Source organism: Strix uralensis, chromosome 36 (assembly GCF_047716275.1).
Source record: "Strix uralensis isolate ZFMK-TIS-50842 chromosome 36, bStrUra1, whole genome shotgun sequence".
Taxonomy (NCBI): domain Eukaryota; kingdom Metazoa; phylum Chordata; class Aves; order Strigiformes; family Strigidae; genus Strix; species Strix uralensis.
In genome coordinates this window covers 378,101-403,180 of record NC_134007.1, presented here as the reverse complement: position 1 = coordinate 403,180, position 25,080 = coordinate 378,101, and the positions used below count along the sequence as shown (strand labels likewise).

At 57.5% G+C, this 25,080-nt stretch overlaps 1 protein-coding gene across 1 annotated transcript in view; it reads left to right on the top strand.

Annotated features, from left to right (window-relative positions):
- Positions 1-1,852: 1,852 nt before the first annotated feature.
- The window catches only part of LOC141937017 (scavenger receptor cysteine-rich type 1 protein M130-like), a 26,615-nt gene continuing 3,387 nt past the window's right edge, over positions 1,853-25,080 (top strand). Inside the window, exons 1-25 of the mRNA XM_074854433.1 lie at positions 1,853-1,978; positions 3,191-3,238; positions 4,541-4,670; positions 5,142-5,155; positions 5,505-5,641; positions 6,268-6,410; positions 6,660-6,717; positions 6,833-6,870; positions 6,917-7,071; positions 8,725-8,897; positions 9,230-9,600; positions 14,840-15,145; positions 16,420-16,746; positions 18,805-19,113; positions 19,308-19,622; positions 20,201-20,527; positions 20,616-20,930; positions 21,128-21,442; positions 21,917-21,979; positions 22,057-22,371; positions 22,790-22,825; positions 23,110-23,247; positions 23,983-24,078; positions 24,510-24,593; positions 24,802-24,936. Of these exons, the coding sequence (XP_074710534.1) occupies positions 1,853-1,978; positions 3,191-3,238; positions 4,541-4,670; positions 5,142-5,155; positions 5,505-5,641; positions 6,268-6,410; positions 6,660-6,717; positions 6,833-6,870; positions 6,917-7,071; positions 8,725-8,897; positions 9,230-9,600; positions 14,840-15,145; positions 16,420-16,746; positions 18,805-19,113; positions 19,308-19,622; positions 20,201-20,527; positions 20,616-20,930; positions 21,128-21,442; positions 21,917-21,979; positions 22,057-22,371; positions 22,790-22,825; positions 23,110-23,247; positions 23,983-24,078; positions 24,510-24,593; positions 24,802-24,936 (4,474 nt within the window). The remainder of the gene's footprint in view (positions 1,979-3,190; positions 3,239-4,540; positions 4,671-5,141; positions 5,156-5,504; positions 5,642-6,267; positions 6,411-6,659; positions 6,718-6,832; positions 6,871-6,916; positions 7,072-8,724; positions 8,898-9,229; positions 9,601-14,839; positions 15,146-16,419; positions 16,747-18,804; positions 19,114-19,307; positions 19,623-20,200; positions 20,528-20,615; positions 20,931-21,127; positions 21,443-21,916; positions 21,980-22,056; positions 22,372-22,789; positions 22,826-23,109; positions 23,248-23,982; positions 24,079-24,509; positions 24,594-24,801; positions 24,937-25,080) is intronic.

Here is a 25,080-nt window from a genome sequence, read left to right as displayed (position 1 = left end):
AGAAGGGGTCGACAAGAAGAACCAGCAGCAACTGTGTGCTAATGGTCGGGAAGCGCCACCCTCGTTGGGGTGTGTGCAGCTGCACAGGACAGAGCAGGTTCATGTCTCAGTAGAAGTGATTTGAATAGAAACACTCCTGTAGGAATATAATAACCACCAATTATCACCAAATGGTAATGACAGCAATAATGACCATGATCCAGATTGTGACCATGATCATGATAACAAAAATGATGATTCCGATGCTTGAGAAAAGCAAAACAGCCAGCAGAGATGTAAAGGGAAAGCACAGCGAGGGGAGGGAGGTGTGTGGAAAAGGCTTTGTGCCGTCCCTGCTCAGAGGGGATCCTCAGCACAGTTGTGCAGATTTTTGCACGAGACCCAGGAGGGTCCTGGAGTGGAGGTTTTTGAGGGGGTCGCGCAGTCTTGAAGCCGACAGAGGCCGGGAAAGTTCTTAGGTCAGGCACAAACCCTGGAGCTCTGACGCCACGTTGGCCCGTTACCTGAGCACCGTTCCAAGGAGCAGTTTTCCCTCACCCCGTGTCCTCCTTGTGCTTATTTGGGTCCCTGCCCCAGAACACGCCAGGAGCACGGGCACCACCGGCACTGGAGGTGAGACAGGAGGGATGCCCCGCCCACCGCTGCCAGCAGAAGTCCCGCCCCATCCCAGCTGCCTCAGGGGCCATTTGCCCAGCAAGTCCCTGCCCTCCACTAGTCACGGGCTTTGTTGGGATTGGCTGCAAGGGCCGCTGCTCTCCCCACCCCACCCTTCTGGTTTACCCGAAGTACATCTGACGCAGAAGGCCCTTCCCTTACACACCCAGGGGCTGCCATTTTGTTCTGGCCACCAACTGGGAGGGCTGCCATTTTATGGATGGCTGCCGCCATTTTATGAGAGTGAGCCACCTGGCTCTTAAAGATCGTACTGCTCTGTGATTGGCTGACGGCCATCGCTTGACAGCATCACCGCCCCCATTCTCAGGGAATCCTATGACTGGCGGCAAGAGGAGCCTCCCCTCCCAGCGCACCCAGAGGCACGTCAGCAAAGGAAGCCGCTGTCATTACGTACAGGGAGCCGCCGCTTTGGACAGTCTCATTCCCCACATGTTTTCATACTGCATTGTGATTGGGTGGCAGCCATGTTTTCACACCCTCATACCCATGTGTTCCTATGCAGCCCTGTGATTGGCTGCCTGCCTGCTTTGGACAAGGGAGTGCTCAGATATATAAATATGTATATTTATTGATGATATACACATTTTTAGAAATCTATATATGACTGAGTGTACAAATAAGTATAAATATATTTTTATTTATTTATGGTTAGATAAAGCATTGTAAATATATATACCTCTATACACGTATATATGTGTATACATTTATTTATGTACGTAAATATTTATAAAGCCGGAGAAATTAAATCTATATAACAATTACCACATAGGTATAGAATGGATAAAACCTACTTTCATAAGAGCTAAGGGAATGAACAATTAGAGTTGAAATGTGAACAGGCAGAAAAGTCAACAGCTGAGTGGAGGTCCCCTACTTTTCCAGGCTGCAGAAGTCCAGACATGTCTGGGCTGGGGGAACCTCAAGAAGGTGGGGAGGACACAGACAAGCTGGAACATGCCCCAGCGCTATGGCCCCTCCCAGGACACCAGTAAGGGCCCTCAGCACCAATCCTGTGACATCCAAAGACGAGCCCGATCCTGCCAGCTGGACTGGAAGGCCCCCAGCAGCCCAGCCCTGCCGGACGGCCAGGCAGGGTAGACTGGGTCAGACTCTGAGCTCTTCTTGGTGCTGCAAGGCACAGGCAACACTGTCTGTGAACACGAAAAACCAGGACAAAATGCCAACATCAGAAGAATATGTGCATGGGGACAATAGTGAAAAGACCCAGAGGGGATGCCTAGAAAGACCGTGTGAGCCAGAGGAACTGGGCAGTTTGCCCATGAACCACAAACTGGATTTTGAGGTGCCAAACAGAGGGGGGGTAGGGTGCTGGTGGGGAACTCCTTTTCCCCATGGCTGTGGGGGGTCAGCTACCTGTAAGACCACTTTGTGGTGCAGGCTGGTGCTACATAAATTTTCTTGTCTTAGGTTGATAACCTGACTGAATGTTTCTAAAAGCTCTGCCTGACTGAGTGAGGGGAGAAGTCAGGCGTGTGCTGGGACTTGTCCAAGTCTGCTTGAGCCACACCAGCCAAACCCAGTGTGCTGTGCATGTGTCATGTCAGGGATGGGGAAGGGGATGGTGGTGGTGGATGTAAATGTATTGAATACAGTAGGAGCTGAGCAGGATGCACATGGCATGGAATAAGGGGTGGGGATTGCACTGGGTCTGGCTGGGATGGAGTTAATTTTTTTTCTCAGCAGCCCCTATGGTGCTGTGCTTTGCCTTGGTGGCCAAAACAGCTTTGATATCACCCAACATTGTAGCTGTTGCTGAGCAGTGCTTGCACAGCACCAACGCCTTCTCTGTTTCTCCCTCTGCCCTGACAAGGAGGAGGCTGGGGGTGGCAAGAGGTTGGGATGGGACAAAGCCAGGACAGCTGACCCCAACTGACCAATTCGATACTCCACACCATATGACGTCATGAACAGCGATAAATCTGGGGGAGTGAGGAGTGTTCTTCAAAGTATCCTTTGCTCACAGTCTCTGGCCGGGCATCGATCTCCTGCTCTGAGTGATTGCTGCTCTGTTTACTCAACTGTTTTTATCTCAGCCCATGAGATTGTTTCCCTCACTTTTCTCCTTCCACTTCCCTCCCCCATCCCGCTGCTGGGGTGTGAGCAAATGACTGGGTGGGGGCTGCCACACGGTGTTACCCACTACACAAGCACAGAGCAACTATGTTGATATGTGCTTGTGAGGCCACTGGTGCCTTAGTAGATCACAGGCTGGGAGCTGGCACATGGCTTGTGTAAGTGCTTGTGAGGTTGCTGGTGCCTGAGTAACTGATAGGCCGAGCGCATGCACATGACTTGTGTCAGAGCTTGTGAGGCCATTTGTGCCTTCTTATCTTGTAGGCGAGCAGATAACAAGTGGAGGGATGCGTGTTGGTCAGGTCACTGGTGTCTGAGTAGCCGATAGGCAAGAGGGAGACAAATGCATTGGGTATGTACTTGTGATGTCACTCTTGGTTGAATAGCTGATTGGCCAGGACCAGGTGCATGGCCTCTACAGGTGCATGTGAGGTCACCAGAGGCCGAGTACGTCAACAACGAGAACATGGCAAGTGGTGTATCTGTAGTTGTGATGTCACTAGTGCCTGAGTAGCTGACAGGGCAGGAGCAGGTATTTGGCATTGTACTGGTTTTGGCTGGGTTAGAATTAACTTTGTATTTAGTGAAATAGTGAGCGAGGGACTGTGTGGGGCTGAGCTGCTGGCTGGGGTTAAACCATGACAAGTACATGTAGGTTGTTTTGAGGTCACTGTTGCCTGAGTAGTTGATAGGGCAGGAGCAGGCCCATGGCTTGTGTCTGTGCTAATGAGGTCACTCACGCCTGAGTAGCTCATAGGCCTGGAGTAGGCCCACGGCATGTGTAGGTGCTTATAATGTCCCTGCTGCCTGAGTAGCTGATAGGGGAGGAGCAGGCCCATAGTTTGTGTCGGTGGTTTTGAGGTCATTGGTGTCTGAACAGCCCATAGGCCAGCAGTAGGACAATATCAGAGGTAGATGCTATGACATCACCTGTGTCTGAGTAGCAGATAGGGCAGGAGCATGCCCATGGCTGTGTGTGAGCTTATGATGTCACTGGTGCCTGAGCAGCTGATAGGGCAGGATCTGGCCCATAGCTTGTGTAGGTGCTTCTGATGTCACCTAATGATCTTTATACCGTGCCCAAATATAGCTTTTTGGAAGAACCATTGCCAGCAGAAGTCCATACACCACACACACGTGTGACAGTGTGACTCATGCACACACAGAAGTGGCAGCAGGAGGGTGTGAGGTCACTGTCAGTGTAACTCATGAGCACACAGTGGTAGCCATAGGAGAGTGAGAGGTCACATCACCGATGGCACTCCGTGGCCATGGGGCTCAGCGCAGAGCGGCCGTCTGCATCAGAGGGGCATCGCAGGGGCTGGGAGCTGCCCAGCCCCATGTCTGCAAGGCCGAAGAAGCAGCCCCTGCAGCCCTGGCTGGAGCTGTCCCAGTGCGGGTGGCTCAGGGGCACCACAGGGATGTGCCTGGGCTCTGCGCCAGGAGGAAACCACAGACTTCCTGCCCGGGCTCTGCAGGGAGAGCGCAGGGAGCGCTGCGAGGTCACGTGGGCTGTGGTTTGTGCACCTGCAGGCTGCAGCTCCTGAGCCACCCGTGGGGAATAATGGCCCCTTGGTGACATGCTGAGAGTCAGGGATATGTCTGAGCTGTGTGTCTGCTGCCAGGACAGGGACATGTCCCAGCTCCAGCTCCATCTCATTGGAAGGGACCTTCCGTGGGGCTCTCCAGGGAGGGACGGGTGAGTCAGCGCTCCTGGGATGGGGCTCTGGTCTGGAATAAGGCCCTTTCCCAGCTGCTGTTCCCATCACAGTGGGGTCTGAAGCAGAGGCAGGGGCTGTTTCCTTCCCTCCTGACACAGCCCCCGGTGCAGTCCCAGCCCTGTGGTTCCCATGGCATGGGCATGGCTGGACACTCGCAGTTTGGGCTCTTGGTTGTGCCCAGTATAGGAGATGCTCAGTGTTCCTGGTCCACACAGCAGGGTTCAAGGCATGAAAAACCCATTTCCCCCACTACAACTGACCCTGTCCTGTGACGCCCCACTGCCACAGTGACGTGTCACCTGCAGCGGAGCCATCCCTCATATATGGTCATGAATGGCACTGGAGAAGTTCATTGGAGGGCTGGGCTGTGTCGGAGGGGAGATAGGTCCCGATAATGTCTAAAAAGGGGCTGCTGCTTTGATTGGCTCCTCCTGTAGCTGGGCTGGCATCAGCAGAGATATATTGCTCTCTCATCGTCATTGTCCCCACGAGTCCCCAGGAGCTGTGGCAGGGAGTGTGGCACAGCAGGGATGTGCAGGCAGGGCAGGAGGCTCAGGATGGGCACAGAGGGAGTCCTTTCCCCTGAGATGCTGTGGCTGCTCCTCTGGGTACAGCTGTGCAGGGGTAAGTGCCATCTCCCTTGTCCCACAGCACAGGGCCAACAGGTACCAGCGTGGTCATTGGGATCTGTCAGGGAATGGGGATTCTTTGCAGGTGCTACTGAGACGAGGGGCAGAATGTGCTCAAGTCCCTGGACACTGTGCCCATCTGGGTGGGAGAGAGTATCATCTCCTTCTCTACGGTTCTGTTGTTTAGGACAGCCTGTGCCTGGCGGGATTCATAGACACCCTATCCTGGGGTACCCTTTGGGACCCCCTGTTCCCTAGCATTGAGACTCTGGAGCCGGTGGTGGCCTAGTGGGTGACGGCAGTACCCAGAGATCCCTGCAGGGCACTGCCAATCTCTCGGGTGCCCTGAAGGGTTTGTGTGCTGCTCCCTGCCCCCTTGTTCCAGGGGATCCCTGACGCCACAGGGACAGTTTGTACCCTACCGAGAAAAGGGGACCGGACCACCTACCGCAGACGGACATCCTACCTGGGGGTTCCAGCCGAGTGCAGGGACTGGCCTGACACCAGGAGTGAGGAGGGGATGTGGGTGCAGGGACCTTCTGGATCCTCTCAGTGGGGACAAGGAGAGCCCTGGGCATGGGGGTGGGTTTGAATGGTGTTGGGGCAGGTAGTTTGCATGGGAAGCTGCAGGCCTGGGTACATGGGGCTGTTCAGGGTGAACTGAGGAGGAGCAGGTGCCCAGTGCAGTGCTGGGCAGTGTGCGGGTGGCCATGGGCAGCAGGGAGGTTGCAATTGGGCTGTGAAAAGATGCCTTGTGTGGTGGGGTGGCAAATGACCCATCAGAGCCAGAGATGGACACCTCCAGCCTTGCACAGATCATGAGGATAGAAGGGACCCCTGAAGTGCCCTGGGGACAGCCTGGAGGGGAGTGGGCTCCCACTCTGGTACTTCTGATGTACCCTGGAAGATGGTTACCCCAGACCCACAGTACTGGTAGTTAGTGCTCTCCTAACCCATCTAATGTCGGTGTTTGAAGGTGCTGTGGAGGTGAGGCTGGCGGATGGCAGCAGTCGCTGCGCTGGGAGAGTGGAGGTGAAACATCAGGGCCAGTGGGGAACTGTGTGTGGTAACTCATGGGACATGAATGATGCAGCAGTGGTTTGTAAGCAGCTGGGCTGTGGGTCTGCTGTTGGAGCTTTTCGGTACAGACACAGTGGGCAAGGATCTGGCCCCATTTGGATGGATGATGTTGGCTGTAAAGGCACCGAATCTACCCTGTCTGACTGCACACACAGCGAATGGGAAGAAAATGACTGTGACCATACCCGTGATGCTAGAGTGATGTGTTCAGGTAAGGGGAAAACCTATTCTCTATCTCTGGGGTTGAGATTGCGGAAGGAATCCGGCTGAAGTAAAGGAGTTCCTTGGAGAGGAGAAGCCCTGGGTTTGGGCAGAAGACCACGGTAGCACGTGGCACCTCGTTCCTCTCCCAGGTCACCCCATGAGAGCCTGAGCATGGGCACATGTCCAATACAGGCAGTGTTAACCTGCTGCCCAGTCTCTTCTGCCTGCCCCAGCCCCTGGCTGCTCGGTGCCACAGGGGATTTGTCAGCACTTACTGTCTCTCCTATGTGCCTGCCCTCGCACTGGGAGCTCGTGTAAACCCAGGGCTGCTCTTCTGTCCACTCTCCTGCCTTCTGCCCAGCCATGGGCAGGGACGTGCATGCCCAGCATTACACTCTGGCCGTGCTTGAGAACCTTTTTCCTGGGTAGGCGCCTGAGCAGAGTGGTGGCACAGCCGCCGATCACAGGTACAGCCTCACTGTACTTTGCCCTGTGACACGTTCCATCCCCCAGCAGTGCCCCAACAGCTGAAGAACCCAGTGCAAACGGGGTCTGCTTCTCGTGGCAGCAAGGGGTTCCTCACACCTGGTCCTGAGCTCAGTGGGGCAGAGCAAGCTGCAGTAGCCAACAGCGCCTGGGCCCGTTTCCCTGAACCCCAAGTGCTCTGGGTATGACAGTGCCCAGGGACCAGTACTGGGCAGCCCAAGGTCTCTGGGGCAGCAGCAGTTTCTCTGAGAGATTCCTGTGGCTGTGTCTGTTGGGAGAGAAGCAAGCCCATAAGTTCTGTGCCGATTTCCGAGGAGCAGCAGGCTGGGGGCTGATGTGTTAGTGCCATCAGCACCCCCTGAGAGCAGCTGGGGATGTCACAGGGGTTTTTGCCTGTGGCCACTCTGGACATCAGTCAGGGTATTGCCAGAGGGCTGTGGGAGCTCTCAGGGGTCTTTGGTTGCTCCAGAATCTCTCCAGCTGCTCTAAGGGGACAGCCCCTCCTGAGAATGTATAGTAATCAATGATGAGGACCTTTGGAAAACTGTCTGTGACTCACACATTGGTCCCAAAGGCACCCACATGGTTTGCAGGGTGTGCTGTGGGTCTGTCACAGACACACACCCTTGAGTGCTGTGATGGTGCAGTGAAGGGGTGCAAGGGGGCCTGGATGTGTTTGTGCCACCAACACTCCCCCAGCAGTTTTCTCTGGGATGTGTAATGGGTGAATTGGTCACATCTTGCTTGGAGGTGATGTGGAATGTGGGCATGTAACTGTGAGAGGGCTCTGGGAACTCCCAATTTTTTTGCATTTATTCTAGAATTTGTCCGTCTGGTGGAAGGGAAGAGCCGCTGCTCAGGACGTGTGCAGATCCATGACGGGGACCAGTGGAAAACTGTCTGTGCTTCCCACTTTGGTCCCAAAGCTGCTGACGTGCTCTGCAGGGAGTTGCAGTGTGGCGCAGCCCTGCCTGTCCCTGGAGGAAGTCCCTTTGGAGAAGGGGTGGGTCCCATCTGGGATGGAGAGCTGCAGTGTGTGGGGAATGAATCCCTCCTCGCCTCCTGCCCCAGGGGGTTCCCCAGGGACCAGCCCTGCACCCACGCAAACAGCGCTGTTGTCAGCTGCACAGGTAAGGACTCAGGGAGGGGTGTTGAACACTGGGGCTGTGCTGGGGGCAGGCAAGCAGGGCAGGGACTGTGCTGGCCTTGGCTTGAGACCAGGAGGGGTGATGTTGTCTTCTGCAGTCTTCAGTTATGCAGGGAAAGACACAGAAGCCAATGTCCCACTTCTGTTCTGTCCTCAGGAACGGTGCAGGGCAGCAGAAATGTTCAGGATGGGGACAGAGTGACTCCATCCACCTTAATTGCTGTGGCTGCTCCTCTGGGTGCAGTTGTGCAGGGGTCAATGCCGGCTGCCCTGTCACAATGTGCTGGGGCCAAGGAACACCACAGGGATCCCTCTGGAAATGGGGCTTCTTCCCGTGTGTGAATGTGACAAGGGGTAGAAGGTGAACAGGTTCATTGACCCTGTGCTTCTCTGAATGGGAGAAGGGCTTTTCTGTTTCCAGGGCTCCCACGTTTGTGGCTGTTAGTGCATGGGTGTGTCCATGGTTTTGGCATCCTTGGGCACCCTTCCTGGAGCCTGGGCTCTGCCAGCTCTGTCCGTTAACTGGTGGCTCTTTGCTCTGTTATCTCAGAGGCACAGCCAGCCTCAGGGGTACCTGGGAAGGGGTGTGGGCTGTTCAGTCTTGTCCTGAAGTCAGGGTGAGACCCAGCCTGAGCAGGAGTAGGTTGTGCTTGTGGAGGCAAGGGAAGTGGGGTGTCTGTTCCCACAGGCTCACAAAGAGGTGGCCTTCCTGGGGGATCCTAGACAAGGGCAGGGCTGGGCTGATTCCCGAGGACAAGGAAGGGCATGGGTTGGGAGGTCTGGCTGGGACCATCATGTTGCTGCAGAGTGGACACAGAAAGGCCTGAGGGTGGAGGATGAGTTGGGAGGGGCCCAGGTCAGGTTGTGGTCCAGGGAAGTCTAGGGAGTCTAGGGAGGAGCAGCTGTGTATGCTTGGTGGGGCCATGGTGGGGACAGGTCTGTTTTCAGGGTACTGGCTGGGAGGAGCAGGTGCCCTGGGTGGGCATGGGACAGGGGCAGGGGGCTGTTGGGCTGGACGGAAGTGCAAAAGACTGTGGGGCCACAAATGACACAACAGGGCCAGAGCTGTGCACCCCAGCCTTTCACAGCCCCTGAGGATAGAAGGGATCCCTGAAGTGCCCTGGGAACATCCTGGAGAGGAGTGGGCTCCCACCCTGGTACCTCTGACTCCACCTGCACAGGGCTTCCCCCAGACCCACAGTGCTGGGGCTCAGCGCTGTCCTGACTGTTCCTGTGTCATTGTTTGAAGGTGCTGTGGAGGTGAGGCTGGCGGATGGCGGCAGTCGCTGCGCTGGGAGAGTGGAGGTGAAACATCAGGGCCAATGGGGAACTGTGTGTGGGCACTATTGGAGCATGACTGATGCAGCAGTGGTTTGTAAGCAGCTGGGCTGTGGGTCTGCTGTTGGAGCTCCTCAGTACGGACACTTTGGGGAAGGATCTGGCCCCATTTGGATGGATGATGTTGGATGTAACGGCACCGAATCTGCCCTGTCTGACTGCACACACAGCGGATGGGGTATAAATGGCTGCTTTCATTCCCTTGATGCTGGAGTGATATGTTCAGGTAAAGGGAAAACCTATTCTCCATCTCTGGGTTTGCGATTGTGGAAGGAACACGCCTGTGCCCTCAGAGATCAACTGTGAGACACCAGAGCACTGCCCAATGTGGTTGGTCACAGTGCTGAGCTGGCACTGTCATCAGTGGTGTCCCCAGTCCCTGGGGAAAGGCCAATGGGAACCTGCCCAGGATTGCCCTTACTGTGCCTGGCCCCTGAGGTGCCGCAGATAAACCCTGTTCCGCACTGTGTGTTGATTCCCATCTTTCTCCTCCTGTTCACCCAGGGCCTGTCTGTCAGTGCTGAGGGCCAGGTGCCCCCATGCCAGAGGTACCACAAGTGACTCATGTGGCCACCCACAGTCCTGGCCAAGGGCATGAGATGGATAGCTGCTGTTGGGTTGTGCCTCCAAGTAGACACGTGTCCCTTGACTGAAGCAAAGGGGTTGCTTGTAGAGGAGAAGCACTGGGCTTGGGCAGAAGAGCAGGGTGGCACGTGGCACCTCATTCCTCTCCCAGGTCACCCCATGACAGCCTGAGCATGGGGACATTGCACCGTCCAGGCAGTGCTGACCTGCTGCCCAGCCTCTCCTGCCTGCCCCAACCCCTGGCTTCTCAGTGCCACGGGGGATTTCTCAGAACTTACTGTCTCTGCTCTGTGCATGCCCTTGCACTGGGAGCTCGTGTAAGCCCAGGGCTGCTCTTCTGTCCACTCTCCTGCCTTCTGCCCAGCCATGGGCAGGGACGTGCATGCCCAGCATTACACTCTGGTCGTGGCTGAGAACCTTTTTCCTGGGTAGGCGCCTGAGCAGGGTGGTGGCACAGCCACCGATCACAGGTAAAGCCTTCACTGTACTTTTGCCCTGTGACGCGTTCCATCCCCCAGCAGTGCCCCAACAGCTGAAGAGCCCAGTGCAAACGGGCTCTGCTTCTCGTGACAGCAAGGGGTTCCTCACACCTGGTCCTGAGCTCAGTGGGGCAGAGCAAGCTGCAGCAGCCAACAGCGCCTGGGTCCGTTTCCCTGAACCTCAAGTGCTCTGAGTATGACAGTGCCCAGGGACCAGTACTGGGCAGCCCAAGGTCTCTGGGGCAGCAGCAGTTTCTCTGAGAGATTCCTGTGGCTGTGTCTGTTGGGAGAGAAGCAAGCCCATAAGTTCTGTGCCGATTTCCGAGGAGCAGCAGGCTGGGGGCTGATGTGTTAGTGCCATCAGCACCCCCTGAGAGCAGCTGGGGATGTCGTAGGGGATTTTGCCTGTGGCCACTCTGGACATCAGTCAGGGTATTGCCAGAAGGCTGTGGGAGCTCTCAGGGGTCTTTGGTTGCTCCAGAATCTCTCCAGCTGCTCTAAGGGGACAGCCCCTCCTGAGGATGTATAGTGACCCATGAGGAGGACCTTTGGAAAACTGTCTGTGACTCACACATTGGTCCCAAAGGCACCCACATGGTTTGCAGGGTGTGCTGTGGGTCTGTCACAGACACACACCCTTGAGTGCTGTGATGGTGCAGTGAAGGGGTGCAAGGGGGCCTGGATGTGTTTGTGCCACCAACACTCCCCCAGCAGTTTTCTCTGGGATGTGTAATGGGTGAATTGGTCACATCTTGCTTGGAGGTGATGTGGAATGTGGGCATGTAACTGTGAGAGGGCTCTGGGAACTCCCAATTTTTTTGCATTTATTCTAGAATTTGTCCGTCTGGTGGAAGGGAAGAGCCGCTGCTCAGGACGTGTGGAGATCCATGACGGGGACCAGTGGAAAACTGTCTGTGCTTCCCACTTTGGTCCCAAAGCTGCTGACGTGCTCTGCAGGGAGTTGCAGTGTGGCGCAGCCCTGCCTGTCCCTGGAGGAAGTCCCTTTGGAGAAGGGGTGGGTCCCATCTGGGATGGAGAGCTGCAGTGTGTGGGGAATGAATCCCTCCTCGCCTCCTGCCCCAGGGGGTTCCCCAGGGACCAGCCCTGCACCCACACAAACAGTGCTGTTGTCAGCTGCAAAGGTAAGGACTCAGGGAGGAGTGTTGAACACTGGGGCTGTGCTGGGGGCAGGCAAGCAGGGCAGGGACTGTGCTGGCCTTGGCTTGAGACCAGGAGGGGTGATGTTGTCTTCTGCAGTCTTCAGTTATGCAGGGAAAGACACAGAAGCCAATGTCCCACTTCTGTTCTGTCCTCAGGAACGGTGCAGGGCAGCAGAAATGTTCAGGATGGGGACAGAGTGACTCCATCCACCTTAATTGCTGTGGCTGCTCCTCTGGGTGCAGTTGTGCAGGGGTCAATGCCGGCTGCCCTGTCACAATGTGCTGGGGCCAAGGAACACCACAGGGATCCCTCTGGAAATGGGGCTTCTTCCCGTGTGTGAATGTGACAAGGGGTAGAAGGTGAACAGGTTCATTGACCCTGTGCTTCTCTGAATGGGAGAAGGGCTTTTCTGTTTCCAGGGCTCCCACGTTTGTGGCTGTTAGTGCATGGGTGTGTCCATGGATTTGCCATCCTTGGGCACCCTTCCTGGAGCCTGGGCTCTGCCAGCTCTGTCCGTTAACTGGTGGCTCTTTGCTCTGTTATCTCAGAGGCACAGCCAGCCTCAGGGGTACCTGGGAAAGGGTGTGGGCTGTTCAGTCTTGTCCTGGAGTCAGGGTGAGACCCAGCCTGAGCAGGAGTAGGTTGTGCTTGTGGAGGCAAGGGAAGTGGGGTGTCTGTTCCCACAGGCTCACAAAGAGGTGGCCTTCCTGGGGGATCCTAGACAAGGGCAGGGTTGAGCTGATGTCCAAGGACAAGGAGGGGCATGGGTTGGGAGGCCTGGCTGGGACCATCATGTTGCTGCACAGTGGACACAGAAAGACCTGCAGGTGGAGGATGAGTTGGGAGGGGCCCAGGTCAGGCTATAGTCCAGGGGGGCTGGGGAGTCTAGGGAGGAGCAACTGTGTATGCTTGGTGGGGCCACGGTCGGGACAGCTCTGTTTTCAGGGTGCTATCTGGGGACAAGGAGGTGCTCTGGGTTGGCTTGGGCCAGGGACAAGGAGCTGTTGAGCTGGACGGAAGTGCAAAAGACTGAGGGGCCACAAATGACACAGCAGGGCCAGAGCTGTGCACCCCAGCCTTTCACAGCCCCTGAGGATAGAAGTGTCCCCTGAAGTGCCCTGGGGACATCCTGGAGGGGAGTGGGCTCCCACCCTGGTACCTCTGACTCCACCTGCACAGGGCTTCCCCCAGACCCACAGTGCTGGGGCTCAGCGCTGTCCTGACTGTTCCTGTGTCATTGTTTGAAGGTGCTGTGGAGCTGAGGCTGGTGGATGGCGGCAGTCGCTGCGCTGGGAGAGTGGAGGTGAAACAACAGGGCCAATGGGGGACCGTGTGTGCTGACTTTTGGGACATGAATGATGCAGCAGTGGTTTGTAAGCAACTGGGCTGTGGGTCTGCTGTTGGAGCTCCTCAGGACGGACACTTTGGGCAAGGATCTGGCTCCGTTTGGATGGATGATGTTCGCTGTAAAGGCACCGAGTCTTCCCTGTCTAACTGCACACACAGTGGATGGGGTGAAAATGACTGCATTTATGTTCTTCATGCTGGAGTGATGTGTTCCGGTAAGGGGACAATCTATTCTCCATCTCTGGGGTTTGCGATTGTGGAAGGAACCTGGCTGTGCCCTCAGGGATCAACTGTCAGGCACCAGAACACTGCCCAATGTGGCTGGTCACACTGCTGAGCTGGCACTGTCATCAGTGGTGTCCCCAGTCCCTGGGGAAAGGCCAGTGGGAACCTGCCCAGGGTTGCCCTTACCGTGCCTGGCCCCTGAGATGCCAGAGATGAACCCTCCATCCCGATTCTGCACTGTCTGTTGATTCCCATCTTTCTCCTCCTGTTCACCCAGGACCTGACTGTCAGTGCTGAGGGCCAGGTGCCCCCATGCCAGAGGTACCACAAGTGACTCATGTGGCCACCTACAGTCCTGGCCAAGGGCATGAGATGGATAGCTGCTGTTGGGTTCTGCCCTCTGGCAGCCATGAGTCCCTTGACTGAAGCAAAGGGATTGCTTGGAGAGGAGAAGCGCTGGGTTCGGGCAGAAGAGCAGGGTGGAACGTGGCACCTCGTTCCTCTCCCAGGTCACCCCATGACAGCCTGAGCATGGGGACATTGCACCGTCAATGCAGTGTTAACCTGCTGCCCAGCCTCTCCTGCCTGCCCCAGCCCCTGGCTGCTCAGTGCCACGGGGGATTTGTCAGCACTTACTGTCTCTCCTATGTGCCTGCCCTTGCACTGGGAGCTCGTGTAAGCCCAGGGCTGCTCTTCTGTCCACTCTCCTGCCTTCTGCCCAGCCATGGGCAGGGACGTGCATGCCCAGCATTACACTCTGGTCGTGGCTGAGAACCTTTTTCCTGGGTAGGCGCCTGAGCAGGGTGGTGGCACAGCCACAGATCACAGGTACAGCCTCACTGTACTTTTGCCCTGTGACACGTTCCATCCCCCAGCAGTGCCCCAACAGCTGAAGAACCCAGTGCAAACGGGCTCTGCTTCTCGTGACAGCAAGGGGTTCCTCACACCTGGTCCTGAGCTCAGTGGGGCAGAGCAAGCTGCAGCAGCCAACAACGCCTGGGTCCGTTTCCCTGAACCCCAAGTGCTCTGGGTATGACAGTGCCCAGGGACCAGTACTGGGCAGCCCAAGGTCTCTGGGGCAGCAGCAGTTTCTCTGACAGATTCCTGTGGCTGTGTCTGTTGGGAGAGAAGCAAGCCCACAAGTTCTGTGCCGATTTCCAAGGAGCAGCAGGCTGGGGGCTGATGTGTTAGTGCCATCAGCACCCCCTGAGAGCAGCTGGGGATGTCACAGGGGTTTTTGCCTGTGGCCACTCTGGACATCAGTCAGGGTATTGCCAGAGGGCTGTGGGAGCTCTCAGGGGTCTTTGGTTGCTCCAGAATCTCTCCAGCTGCTCTAAGGGGACAGCCCCTCCTGAGGATGTATAGTAATCAATGATGAGGACCTTTGGAAAACTGTCTGTGACTCACACATTGGTCCCAAAGGCACCCACATGGTTTGCAGGGTGTGCTGTGGGTCTGTCACAGACACACACCCTTGAGTGCTGTGATGGTGCAGTGAAGGGTGCAAGGGGGCCTGGATGTGTTTGTGCCACCAACACTCCCCCAGCAGTTTACTCTGGGATGTGTAATGGGTGAATTGGTCACATCTTGCTTGGAGGTGATGTGGAATGTGGGCATGTAACTGCGAGAGGGCTCTGGGAACTCCCAATTGTTTTGCATTTATTCTAGAATTTGTCCGTCTGGTGGAAGGGAAGAGCCGCTGCTCAGGACGTGTGGAGATCCATGACGGGGACCAGTGGAAAACTGTCTGTGCTTCCCACTTTGGTCCCAAAGCTGCTGACGTGCTCTGCAGGGAGTTGCAGTGTGGCGCAGCCCTGCCTGTCCCTGGAGGAAGTCCCTTTGGAGAAGGGGTGGGTCCCATCTGGGATGGAGAGCTGCAGTGTGTGGGGAATGAATCCCTCCTCGCCTCCTGCCCCAGGGGGTCCCCCAGGGACCAGCCCTGCACCCACGCAAACAGCGCTGTTGTCAGCTGCACAGGTAAGGACTCAGGGAGGGGTGTTGAACACTGGGGCTGTGCTGGGGGCAGGCAAGCAGGGCAGGGACTGTGCTGGCCTTGGCTTGAGACCAGGAGGGGTGATGTTGTCTTCTGCAGTCTTCAGTTATGCAGGGAAAGACACAGAGGCCAATGTCCCACTTCTGTTCTGTCCTCAGGAATGGTGCAGGGCAGCAGAAATGTTCAGGATGGGGACAGAGTGACTCCATCCACCTTAATTGCTGTGGCTGCTCCTCTGGGTGCAGTTGTGCAGGGGTCAATGCCGGCTGCCCTGTCACAATGTGCTGGGGCCAAGGAACACCAGAGGGATCCCTCTGGAAATGGGGCTTCTTCCCGTGTGTGAATGTGACAAGGGGTAGAAGGTGAACAGGTTCATTGACCCTGTGCTTCTCTGAATGGGAGAAGGGCTTTTCTGTTTCCAGGGCTCCCACGTTTGTGGCTGTTAGTGCATGGGTGTGTCCATGGATTTGCCATCCTTGGGCACCCTTCCTGGAGCCTGGGCTCTGCCAGCTCTGTTCCTTGTGAGCTGGTGGTGGCTTAACTGGTGGCTCTTTGCTCTGTTATCCCAGAGGCACAGACAACCTCAGGGGTACCTGGGAAGGGGTGTGGGCTGTTCAGTCTTGTCCTGAAGTCAGGGTGAGACCCAGCCTGAGCAGGAGTAGGTTGTGCTTGTGGAGGCAAGGGAAGTGGGGTGTCTGTTCCCACAGGCTCACAAAGAGGTGGCTGTCCTGGGGGATCCTAGACAAGGGCAGGGCTGAGCTGATTCCCGAGGACAAGGATGGACATGGGTTGGGAGGCCTCACTAGGACAATCATGTTGCTGCAGAGTGGACACAGAAAGGCCTGAGGGTGAAGGATGAGTTGGGAGGGCCTCAGGGTAGTCTGCACTCGAGGGGAGCTGGGGGGTCTGATGAGGAGCAGCCATGTATCCTTGGTGGGGCCATGGTGGGGACAGGTCTGTTTTCAGGGTACTGGCTGGGAGGAGCAGGTGCCCTGGGTGGGCATGGACCAGGGACAAGGGGGTGTTGAGCTGGACGGAAGTGCCAAAGACTGAAGGGCAACAAATGACACAGCAGGTCTGGAGTTTGGTACCCTAGCCTTTCACAGCCCCTGAGGATAGAAGGCTCCCCTGAAGTGCCCTGGGGACAGCCTGGAGAGGAGTGGGCTCCCACCCTGGTACCTCTGACTCCACCTGCACAGGGCTTCCCCCAGACCCACAGTGCTGGGGCTCAGCGCTGTCCTGATTGTTCCTGTGTCATTGTTTGAAGGTGCTGTGGAGGTGAGGCTGGCGGATGGCGGCAGTCGTTGCGCTGGGAGAGTGGAGGTGAAACAACAGGGCCAATGGGGGACCGTGTGTGCTGACTTTTGGGACATGAATGATGCAGCAGTGGTTTGTAAGCAGCTGGGCTGTGGGTCTGCTGTTGGAGCTCCTCAGGACGGACACTTTGGACGAGGATATGGCCCCATTTGGATGCATAAGGTTGGCTGCAAAGGCTCCGAATCTTCCCTGTCTGACTGCACACACAGCGGATGGGGTGAAAATGACTGCACTCATTATTATGACGCTGGAGTGATGTGTTCCGGTAAGGGGACAATCTATTTTCCATCTCTGGGTTTGCGATTGTGTTAGGAACCCGTCTGTGCCCTCAGGGATCAATGTCAAGTACCAGAGCACTGCCCAATGTGGTTGGTCACACTGCTGAGCTGGCACTGTCATCAGTGGTGTCCCCAGTCCCTGGGGAAAGGCCAATGGGAACCTGCCCAGGGTTGCCCTTACTGTGCCTTGCCCCTGAGATGCCAGAGATGAACCTTTTCTGCACTATCTTTTGATTCCCATCTTTCTCCTCCTGTTCACCCAGGACCTGACTGTCAGTGCTGAGGGCCAGGTGCCCCCATGCCAGAGGTACCACAAGTGACTCATGTGGCCACCCACAGTCCTGGCCAAGGGCATGAGATGGATAGCTGCTGTTGGGTTGTGCCCCGTGGCAGACATGAGTCCCTTGGCTGGAGCAAAGGGATTGCTTGGAGAGGAGAAGCGCTGGGCTTGGGCAGAAGAGCAGGGTGGCACGTGGCACCTCATTCCTCTCCCAGGTCACCCCATGACAGCCTGAGCATGGGGACATTGCCCCGTCAAGGCAGTGCTGACCTGCTGCCCAGCCTCTCCTGCCTGCCCCAGCCCCTGGCTGCTCAGTGCCACGGGGGATTTGTCAGCACTTACTGTCTCTCCTCTGTGCCTGCCCTTGCACTGGGAGCTCGTGTAAGCCCAGGGCTTTTCTTCTGTCCACTCTCCTGCCTTCTGCCCAGCCATGGGCAGGGACGTGCATGCCCAGCATTACACTCTGGTCGTGGCTGAGAACCTCTTTCCTGGGTAGGTGCCTGAGCAGGGTGGTGGCACAGCCACCAATCACAGGTACGGCCTCACTGTACTTTTGCCCTGTGACACGTTCCATCCCCCAGCAGTGTCCCCACAGCCCAAGAGCCCTGCAGGAAGAAGGGGCGCTTCTCGTGGCAGCAAGGGGTTCCTCACACCTGGTCCTGAGCTCAGTGGGGCAGAGCAAGCTGCAGCAGCCAACAGCGCCTGGGCCCGTTTCCCTGAACCTCAAGTGTTCTGGGTGTGACAGTGCCCAGGGACCAGTACTGGGCAGCCCAAGGTCTCTGGGGCACCAGCACTTTGTCTGAGAGATTCCTGTGGCTGTGTCTGTTGGGAGAGAAGCAAGCCCACAAGTTCTGTGCCGATTTCTGAGGAGCAGCAGGCTGGGGGTTAATGTGTTAGTGCCATCAGCACCCCCTGAGAGCAGCTGGGGATGTCACAGGGGTTTTTCCCTTTGGCCACCTCTGAGATCAGTCAGGGTATTGCCAGAGGGCTGTGGGAACTCTCAGGGGTCTTTGGTTGCTCCAGAAACTCTCCAGCTGCTCTAAGGGGACAGCCCCTCCTGAGGATGTATAGTGATCCATGATGAGGACCTTTGGAAAACTGTCTGTGACTCACACATTGGTCCCAAAGGCACCAACATGCTTTGCTGTGTGAGAAATTTGTCTGTCAGCCTTGCACAGACTCTGAAAAGCAGCTAGGATTTGATGAGTAACAGATCTTGGGAGAAAGATGAAAAACGTCTGAGTTGCACCAATGTGGCAGGGAAAAACAACAGACAGCTGCAACACTGAACTGTGAGAAGTTACCGCCGCGTGAACAGCGCGTGAACAAGAAGTTGATTGGTCTGCACAGTGCGTGTTAGAGTGGTCTTATGCCGATAGGAGAAAAGGTTGATAGCTGTCTAATTGCTGATTTGCTAATTATGAAGTAAGAGCTTTGGCGAGAGCATAAGTATGTACTATTAGAGAAATAAACGGCTTTGCTTATTATAATTCTCACAGAGTTTTACAGGTCCGATATCCTCCCGCAAGAGTTTACAGGGTCTGCTGTGGGTCTGTCACAGACACACAGCCTTGAATGCTGTGATGGTGCAGTGAAGGGGTGCAAGGGGTCCTGGATGTGTTTGTGTCACCAACACTCCCCCAGCAGCTTCCTCTGGGATGCGCAATGGGTGAATTGGTCAAGCCTGCTTGGAGTTTATGTGGGATGTGGACATGTAACTGCCAGAGGGCTCTGGGAACTCCCAGCTGTTTTGGGTGTTTTCCAGGGTTTGTCCGTCTGGTGGAAGGGAAGAGCCGCTGCTCAGGACGTGTGGAGATCCATGACGGGGACCAGTGGAAAACTGTCTGTGCTTCCCACTTTGGTCCCAAAGCTGCTGACGTGCTCTGCAGGGAGTTGCAGTGCGGCGCAGCCCTGCCTGTCCCTGGAGGAAGTCCCTTTGGAGAAGCGGTGGGTCCCATCTGGGATGGAGAGCTGCAGTGTGTGGGGAATGAATCCCTCCTCGCCTCCTGCCCCAGGGGGTCCCCCAGGGACCAGCCCTGCACCCACGCAAACAGTGCTGTTGTCAGCTGCACACGTAAGGACTCAGGGGGGGTTGATGAACACTGGGGCTGTGCTGGGGGTTGGGCAAAAGAGCAAGTGCCCTGCTGGACCAGGTATGATGACAGCAGGGGTGGGTGGGGTTGTCTGTGGCATGAAAATAGTGCAGAAGGAGAACAAGGGCATGTTGTCCCTCTGACCTCTCCCTCTTTTGTCCTCCTCTCTCCCCAGAGTACACAGGGTTCAGGCTGGTGAATGGCAGCACAATGTGTGCCGGGAGGGTGGAGGTCCAGGTGCTGGGGACGTGGGGGACCCTCTGTGCCTCCCGCTGGGATCTCTCGGATGCCCACGTTCTCTGTCAGCAACTCAACTGCGGGTTTGCTGAGTACATTCCTGGAGGAGGGCATTTTGGGAGAGAGACTGGCCCTGTCTGGAGAGACTCATTCCACTGTGACGGGACTGAAGCCCACCTGCAGCAGTGCCCAGTGACCACCCTGGGGGCCTCACCGTGCTCCCAAGGGAACACTGCTGCTGTCATTTGCTCAGGTGAGTGCCAGAAGAATGCTGCGTTCAATTCATTTGTCATTTGTGTACAACATGGCCACCCAGAGCAGGGCTCCCGTGACCATACCAGGCTGACTTTCTCCCTGGAGAAACCCTGCCTTCCCCAGGAGCCATCTGGAGGGTTTTCCCTGCTCAGAGTAAGCGCTTCACTTTGGGAGAGCTGAGGACTGAACAGAGGCAGGCATCTGCCCCCAGGGCAGTGGCTTAGGCACCAGCACCACCGCCAGGCCTGGGCTCCACTGTTCTCGTACTGTGCAAGGAGCCCAGGACAGGGCTGCAGGGCTCTGTCCCATCCCTCTGGCTGCAGACACCCACATCCCATCCCCACAGAGAGCCCTGCAGAGCCTCATCCCATCACCCAGCAGGAGCTGCCTGGTTGCCCCCAGCAGCAGCAGACCTGGGTGTGAGCTGCAGAGAGGGCCCAGGCTTTGCCCTCTCTTCTCCTCAGCACAAGGCTCAATCTTGTCCAGTTTGGTGGGGAAATCCCCCCTCGCCCCGCTCCCTGAAGGGTGTTATGCTCCCGGTGCTGCCCATGGCTGTGTCATCTCTGCTCTCCCCAGGCTCAGCCGGCTTTGGATCCCTGCGGCTGGTGGGCGGAGGGAGCCGCTGCGACGGACGAGTGGAGATCTTCCAGGATGGGGCGTGGGGCAGAGTCCTGGATGACCAGTGGGACGTGAATGAGGCCAGCGTGGTGTGCCGGCAGCTGTGGTGTGGGGAGGCTGGGACAGCCTACAACCCCCCAAAGCCTGAGCGAGGGACGGGCCCCGTGGTGCTGCGAGGGGTGCGGTGCACAGGGCATGAGGCCAACCTGAGTCTCTGCAACACCTCCCTGCCTGAGAGCACGCTGGCGGCAGGGGTTGTGGAGGACGTGGGAGTCATTTGTGGGGGTGAGTGGCACTTCACAGCCCCCCCCGAGGTGATGGTCTGTGCAGGCAGACAGTCCCTGGCAGCAACTGGGGTTTGTACCCGCTGCAGGGAGCCGGTGGCTGCGTCTGGTGAACGGTGCCGGGCGCTGCGCAGGGAGAGTGGAGATCTACTACCAGGGCATGTGGGGGACTGTCTGCGACGACGGCTGGGACCTGTCTGATGCCATTGTAGTTTGCCACCAGTTGGGCTGCGGAGGGGCAGTGGAGGCAGCTGGCTCTGCTCGGTTTGGGGAAGGCTCTGGGCAGATCTGGCTGGATGATGTGAACTGCTCCGGAGCTGAAGCTGCTCTCTGGGACTGCCTGGCTGGGCCTTGGGGACAGCATGACTGTGGACACAAAGAGGATGCAGGAGTCATCTGTTCAGGTTTGTGCTAGGAGCTGTGGTGGGAGCCTGGTTCCTAGGGAGGCCAAGACGTGGGGAGAGCCGGGCATGGCTGAGGCTGTCCCTGGGTGCCTCTGAGCTCCTGCCCCTGTCTGGCTGAAAGCCTGGGGATGCAGAGGTGTCCTGGCTCCCACAGCCCCAGGGCAGCCTGTTCCCCCTTTGGGGCCTTTTCCTCCCAGAGTTCATGGACCTGAGGCTGGAGAACAGTGACGGCTGCTCTGGGCGCCTGCAGGTTTTCTACAACGGGACATGGGGGAGCGTTTGCTCCAATTCGATGACTCCCGACACGGTGACGCTGGTGTGCAAGGAGCTGGGCTGTGGGGATGGAGGATCCCTGGAAAGACACCAGCCCTCTGGTAGGGAGTCTGGCCCCGCCTGGCTGGATCGCGTGCAGTGTGGGGAGAGAAACAGCTCCTTCTGGCAGTGTCCCTCCACTCCCTGGAACCCACAGTCATGCCAAGACCTGCGAGAGGTGACCAACATCACCTGCAATGGTAACTCTGATCCTCCTGGCTACTCATGTCACCCCAGCTCCTGCTCCCCATTGGCCATGGCCAAGCACAGGCAAAGATTTTGGAGGGGCTTTTCCCTTTCCATGTCAGACCCTTCTGCTGCCAGTGGCACAAACATGAGCACAGCCACACACGTCCAGCAGCAGTTGCCACTCAGGTTGCCAGCAGCGCCTGGGGTAGGCAGAGGCATCTCCAGGTGAGGTCTCAGAAGAGACCAGACAGGTTTCAGAACAGCCTCCTCTCCATAGATAAGCTACTGCTGTGCTGTGAACCAGGGAGCTCTTGGGGCTGAGCACGCAGGGTCCCCCCACAGTCCTGTGCGTGTCCCCTGGATGACCGCAGTTCAGTTGCTGCCATGACCAAGATGGTACAGGGAGGCCCAAGCAGAGCTCAGCCCTGCTCTTGTTTGCATGGTCCCCCAAACCAGCCCCTTCACTACAGCATTTCCTTCTTCAGGGGGACGCCCAGAAATGCCCCTGACCCCGTTGGCCCCGTGCCCCAACTCCACAAGCTGCACAGGTAAGTATTTGCCCCTCTGTGTCTGGCAGGGCTCTGCCTGCTGTCCTGGTGCCATGGGAGGTCTTTGCCTTCTCCAGCCAGGGAGAAGATTCGTGCCATGGGCGGTGAGGACGGGTGCTCGGGCAGAGTGGAGGTCTGGCACCGTGGCTCCTGGGGGACGGTGTGTGACGACTCCTGGGACATACAGGATGCCGAAGTAGCATGCAGGCAGCTGGGCTGTGGCCGTGCAGTGTCTGCCTTGCGTGAGGCTGCATTTGGGATGGGGATGGGCCCCATCTGGCTGGAGCAGGTGGCGTGCCAGGGGACGGAGCCGTCCCTGCAGGACTGCTGGGCCCAGCCTGGGGACGGCGGTGCTTGCCGGCATAAGGAAGACGCTGCCGTGCGCTGCTCAGGTGAGTGACAGGGCTGGAACCCCTTGGTCAGGCATTGGCAGGGAGCTGGGGAAGACCTTCAGTGCACGAGGTCCTGACATGGCCCCCGACATCTCATGAGCAAGAATGTTCCTGCAGAGTGCAGGAGGCTGGTGCCAGGCAGGGAGCAGCCTCGTTGAACTGGATGTCCTTTGGCCACTACCCGTGGGGCCCTGCAGACCCATGGCTATCGCCAGGCTGCCTGTGCCATCCTGCCTGCTTCCCAGAGCAGAGGTGCTGGGCCCAGGCCTGGCCTCCCTTTTGGGCACTACAGGAGGGGCAATTTGGGTTGGATGTGTCAGGGACATCTACAGACACCCCCATGGTGTGCTGGGGAGGAGGGTCCCCGCTCCCCGCATACCCAGTGTCTCAGCCCTGCTCTCTTTTTCCTCCTCTGTAGCTACACCCAGGATGGCAACATACCCACCCCGAGCAGGTAAGTTGTCCTCCCTCTGGGACTGGGTCTCCCCAGGGACAGGCTGTGACTCACAGATGGATGGAAGGGCCTCCTTGCTGGGGTGTGAAAGCCTCTGGAGGAGGCACAGGGGTGGTGGGAGGGTGTGAGGGTGAGTTGTCATTTCGTCAGCAGGGTGGAAGCTTCCCCACACTCACTCCTGGGGCCCTCCAGCCTCTGCTGCCTTGTGTGATGGGGTCAGGACTGGTGCTGCCTCTACCTCTCCCAGGCCTGGTGGTGCTCCTTCCACGTTCTCTCCCCTGCAGTTCCCACCCAAGGCTCTCAGACCAGCAGCGGGAGAGTCTCAGTGCCCGTCATCATCTGCATCATCCTGGGGTTCCTTCTCTGCCTGCTCCTGGCCCTCCTGGCTTGGCAAGTGCTGAGCACCAGGGCTGCGCGCAGAGGTGGGTCCTTCCCCAGAGGTCCCAGGTGGAGATAACTCCTGGAAGGGCTGTGGGCTGCTACAGGGGGTGTCAGCAAGGGGTTATCAACAAGAGGCACAGGCAGAGTGGGGGGATGAGGCTATGTGCTGCCACCTTGACATGTGTTGCCCCCTGAGTGCCTGTCCATGGGTTATCAGTATCAAGGGCTGGAGAGAGCCCAGAGGTGGGGGGAGCTAGCGATGGGGCGAGGAGAGAAATGGCAGAGTGGGGACGGCCAAGGCTGACAGTGCTCTAGGTAGTGCTGGATGGGTCTCTGGGGCAAGGGAGATGCTAGGAGGAGTGTGGGGCAGCAGTGTCCATCACCGTGGTGTCAGGTCCCAAGCCTGTCCCTCTGCCCAGGCCTGCCCACCCCCAGGACAGGGGCCCTACTATGGACCCATGGGGCAAACAGGGGAAAGCTCCAGGTGCAGAGGAAATGTGGGATCTGCTCCAGGGTGAGATAAGGGGGGCATGATCCAGGGGCCAGAGGGGCATGAGTGCAGTCTTCAAAGGGATGATGCGAGGATGAAGCTGCCCCAGGGGATCTCCACAGTGATGTTGCCCTCCCGGGGGATGTGACAGCCGTGCTTGGGCAGCACAGTGGGGCTGTGCTCTCAGAGCAGTCCTGGGTGGCTGCAAGGAACTGGTCTGGGGGATCACAGTGTGATCCCATGGCCCCTCTGTCTGTCCCTGTGCCAGCCCTGCTTCTGTCCCCAGGCTCCAGGAGAGCTCAGGAGCCCTTCCTCGAGGCCGTGTATGAGGAGATTGGTTACAGCCCAGCTTCAGAGAATCAGGCCAGGTTTGGTCACTCAGGTGGGTGTGGGTCCTCCCTGGAGGCACATCTGCAGGACCCTTTCCCCTGGCGCCAACCCAGAGCTGATCCCCTGAAGCCCTCCCAGTCCAGGGTCCTTCTGGTGCTTGGAGCATGGGGTCTGTGGGGAGAGCATCCAGGTCCTTGGCCCAAGAGAGAAGCTTTCTACCAGTCATCCCTGACTGTCTCAGCTGGACATCCCCTCTCTTCTTGCCCCTGCACCCCATGTGGCACCCGAGGAGTGAGGGAAGGGGCTGTCCTAGGGCAACTCTGGAGCAAATTTGGGACAGGGTTTGTCCTGGGGGAGCAGGGTGAATTCCCAGCCCTCCTCCCCATGCAGCCCCAGCTCTGTGGGTCTCCCTTCCCCAGCAGCCCTGACCATGAGCCAGGTCAGTGGGGCTTGCTCCATAACACCCGCTGTGCTGCTCTCCAGGCTCCTCTTCAGAGCAGTCCCTGACCCAGCTGCAGCCCTACCCTGGGATCAGCGAGGAGGAGGATGGTCTGGGATCAGCACCAGGTAACGGAGGCAGGAAGGGGTTGATCTCCCTGCAGACACATGAATGACAGAAGAGTCACTGAGTGTCACCATTGGAGATGGCGAGGACATGGGCATCTCCTGTGGTGCTGCCAACCCAGTGTCTCAGCCCTGTGTCCCTGTGCATGAACTCATCCTGTGCTCCGCAGGACATATCTTCCCACTGTCACCAGCTCCCCTCTCCTTTCAGATGTCCTTGTCCTGCCCAGAGATCACCCAGAAGATGGCTACGATGATGCCAGAGAGGTTTCTGATCCGGAGGAGGGAGAGTGGGAAATGCCCAGGATGCCGGATGAAGGAGAAGACCCCAGGGATGCACCCAGAGGTGAGAGGGAAAGACAGCGCTGCCTGTCCCTAGGGTGCCATCCCTGGTGCCCCCCAAGTCACTACTGTACTGAGGCCCAAACCTCCTGGGAAGGTGGAATCTGCCCCAGGAGTTTTCCTTGAAAGGCCTGGAGGTGGGAGAAGG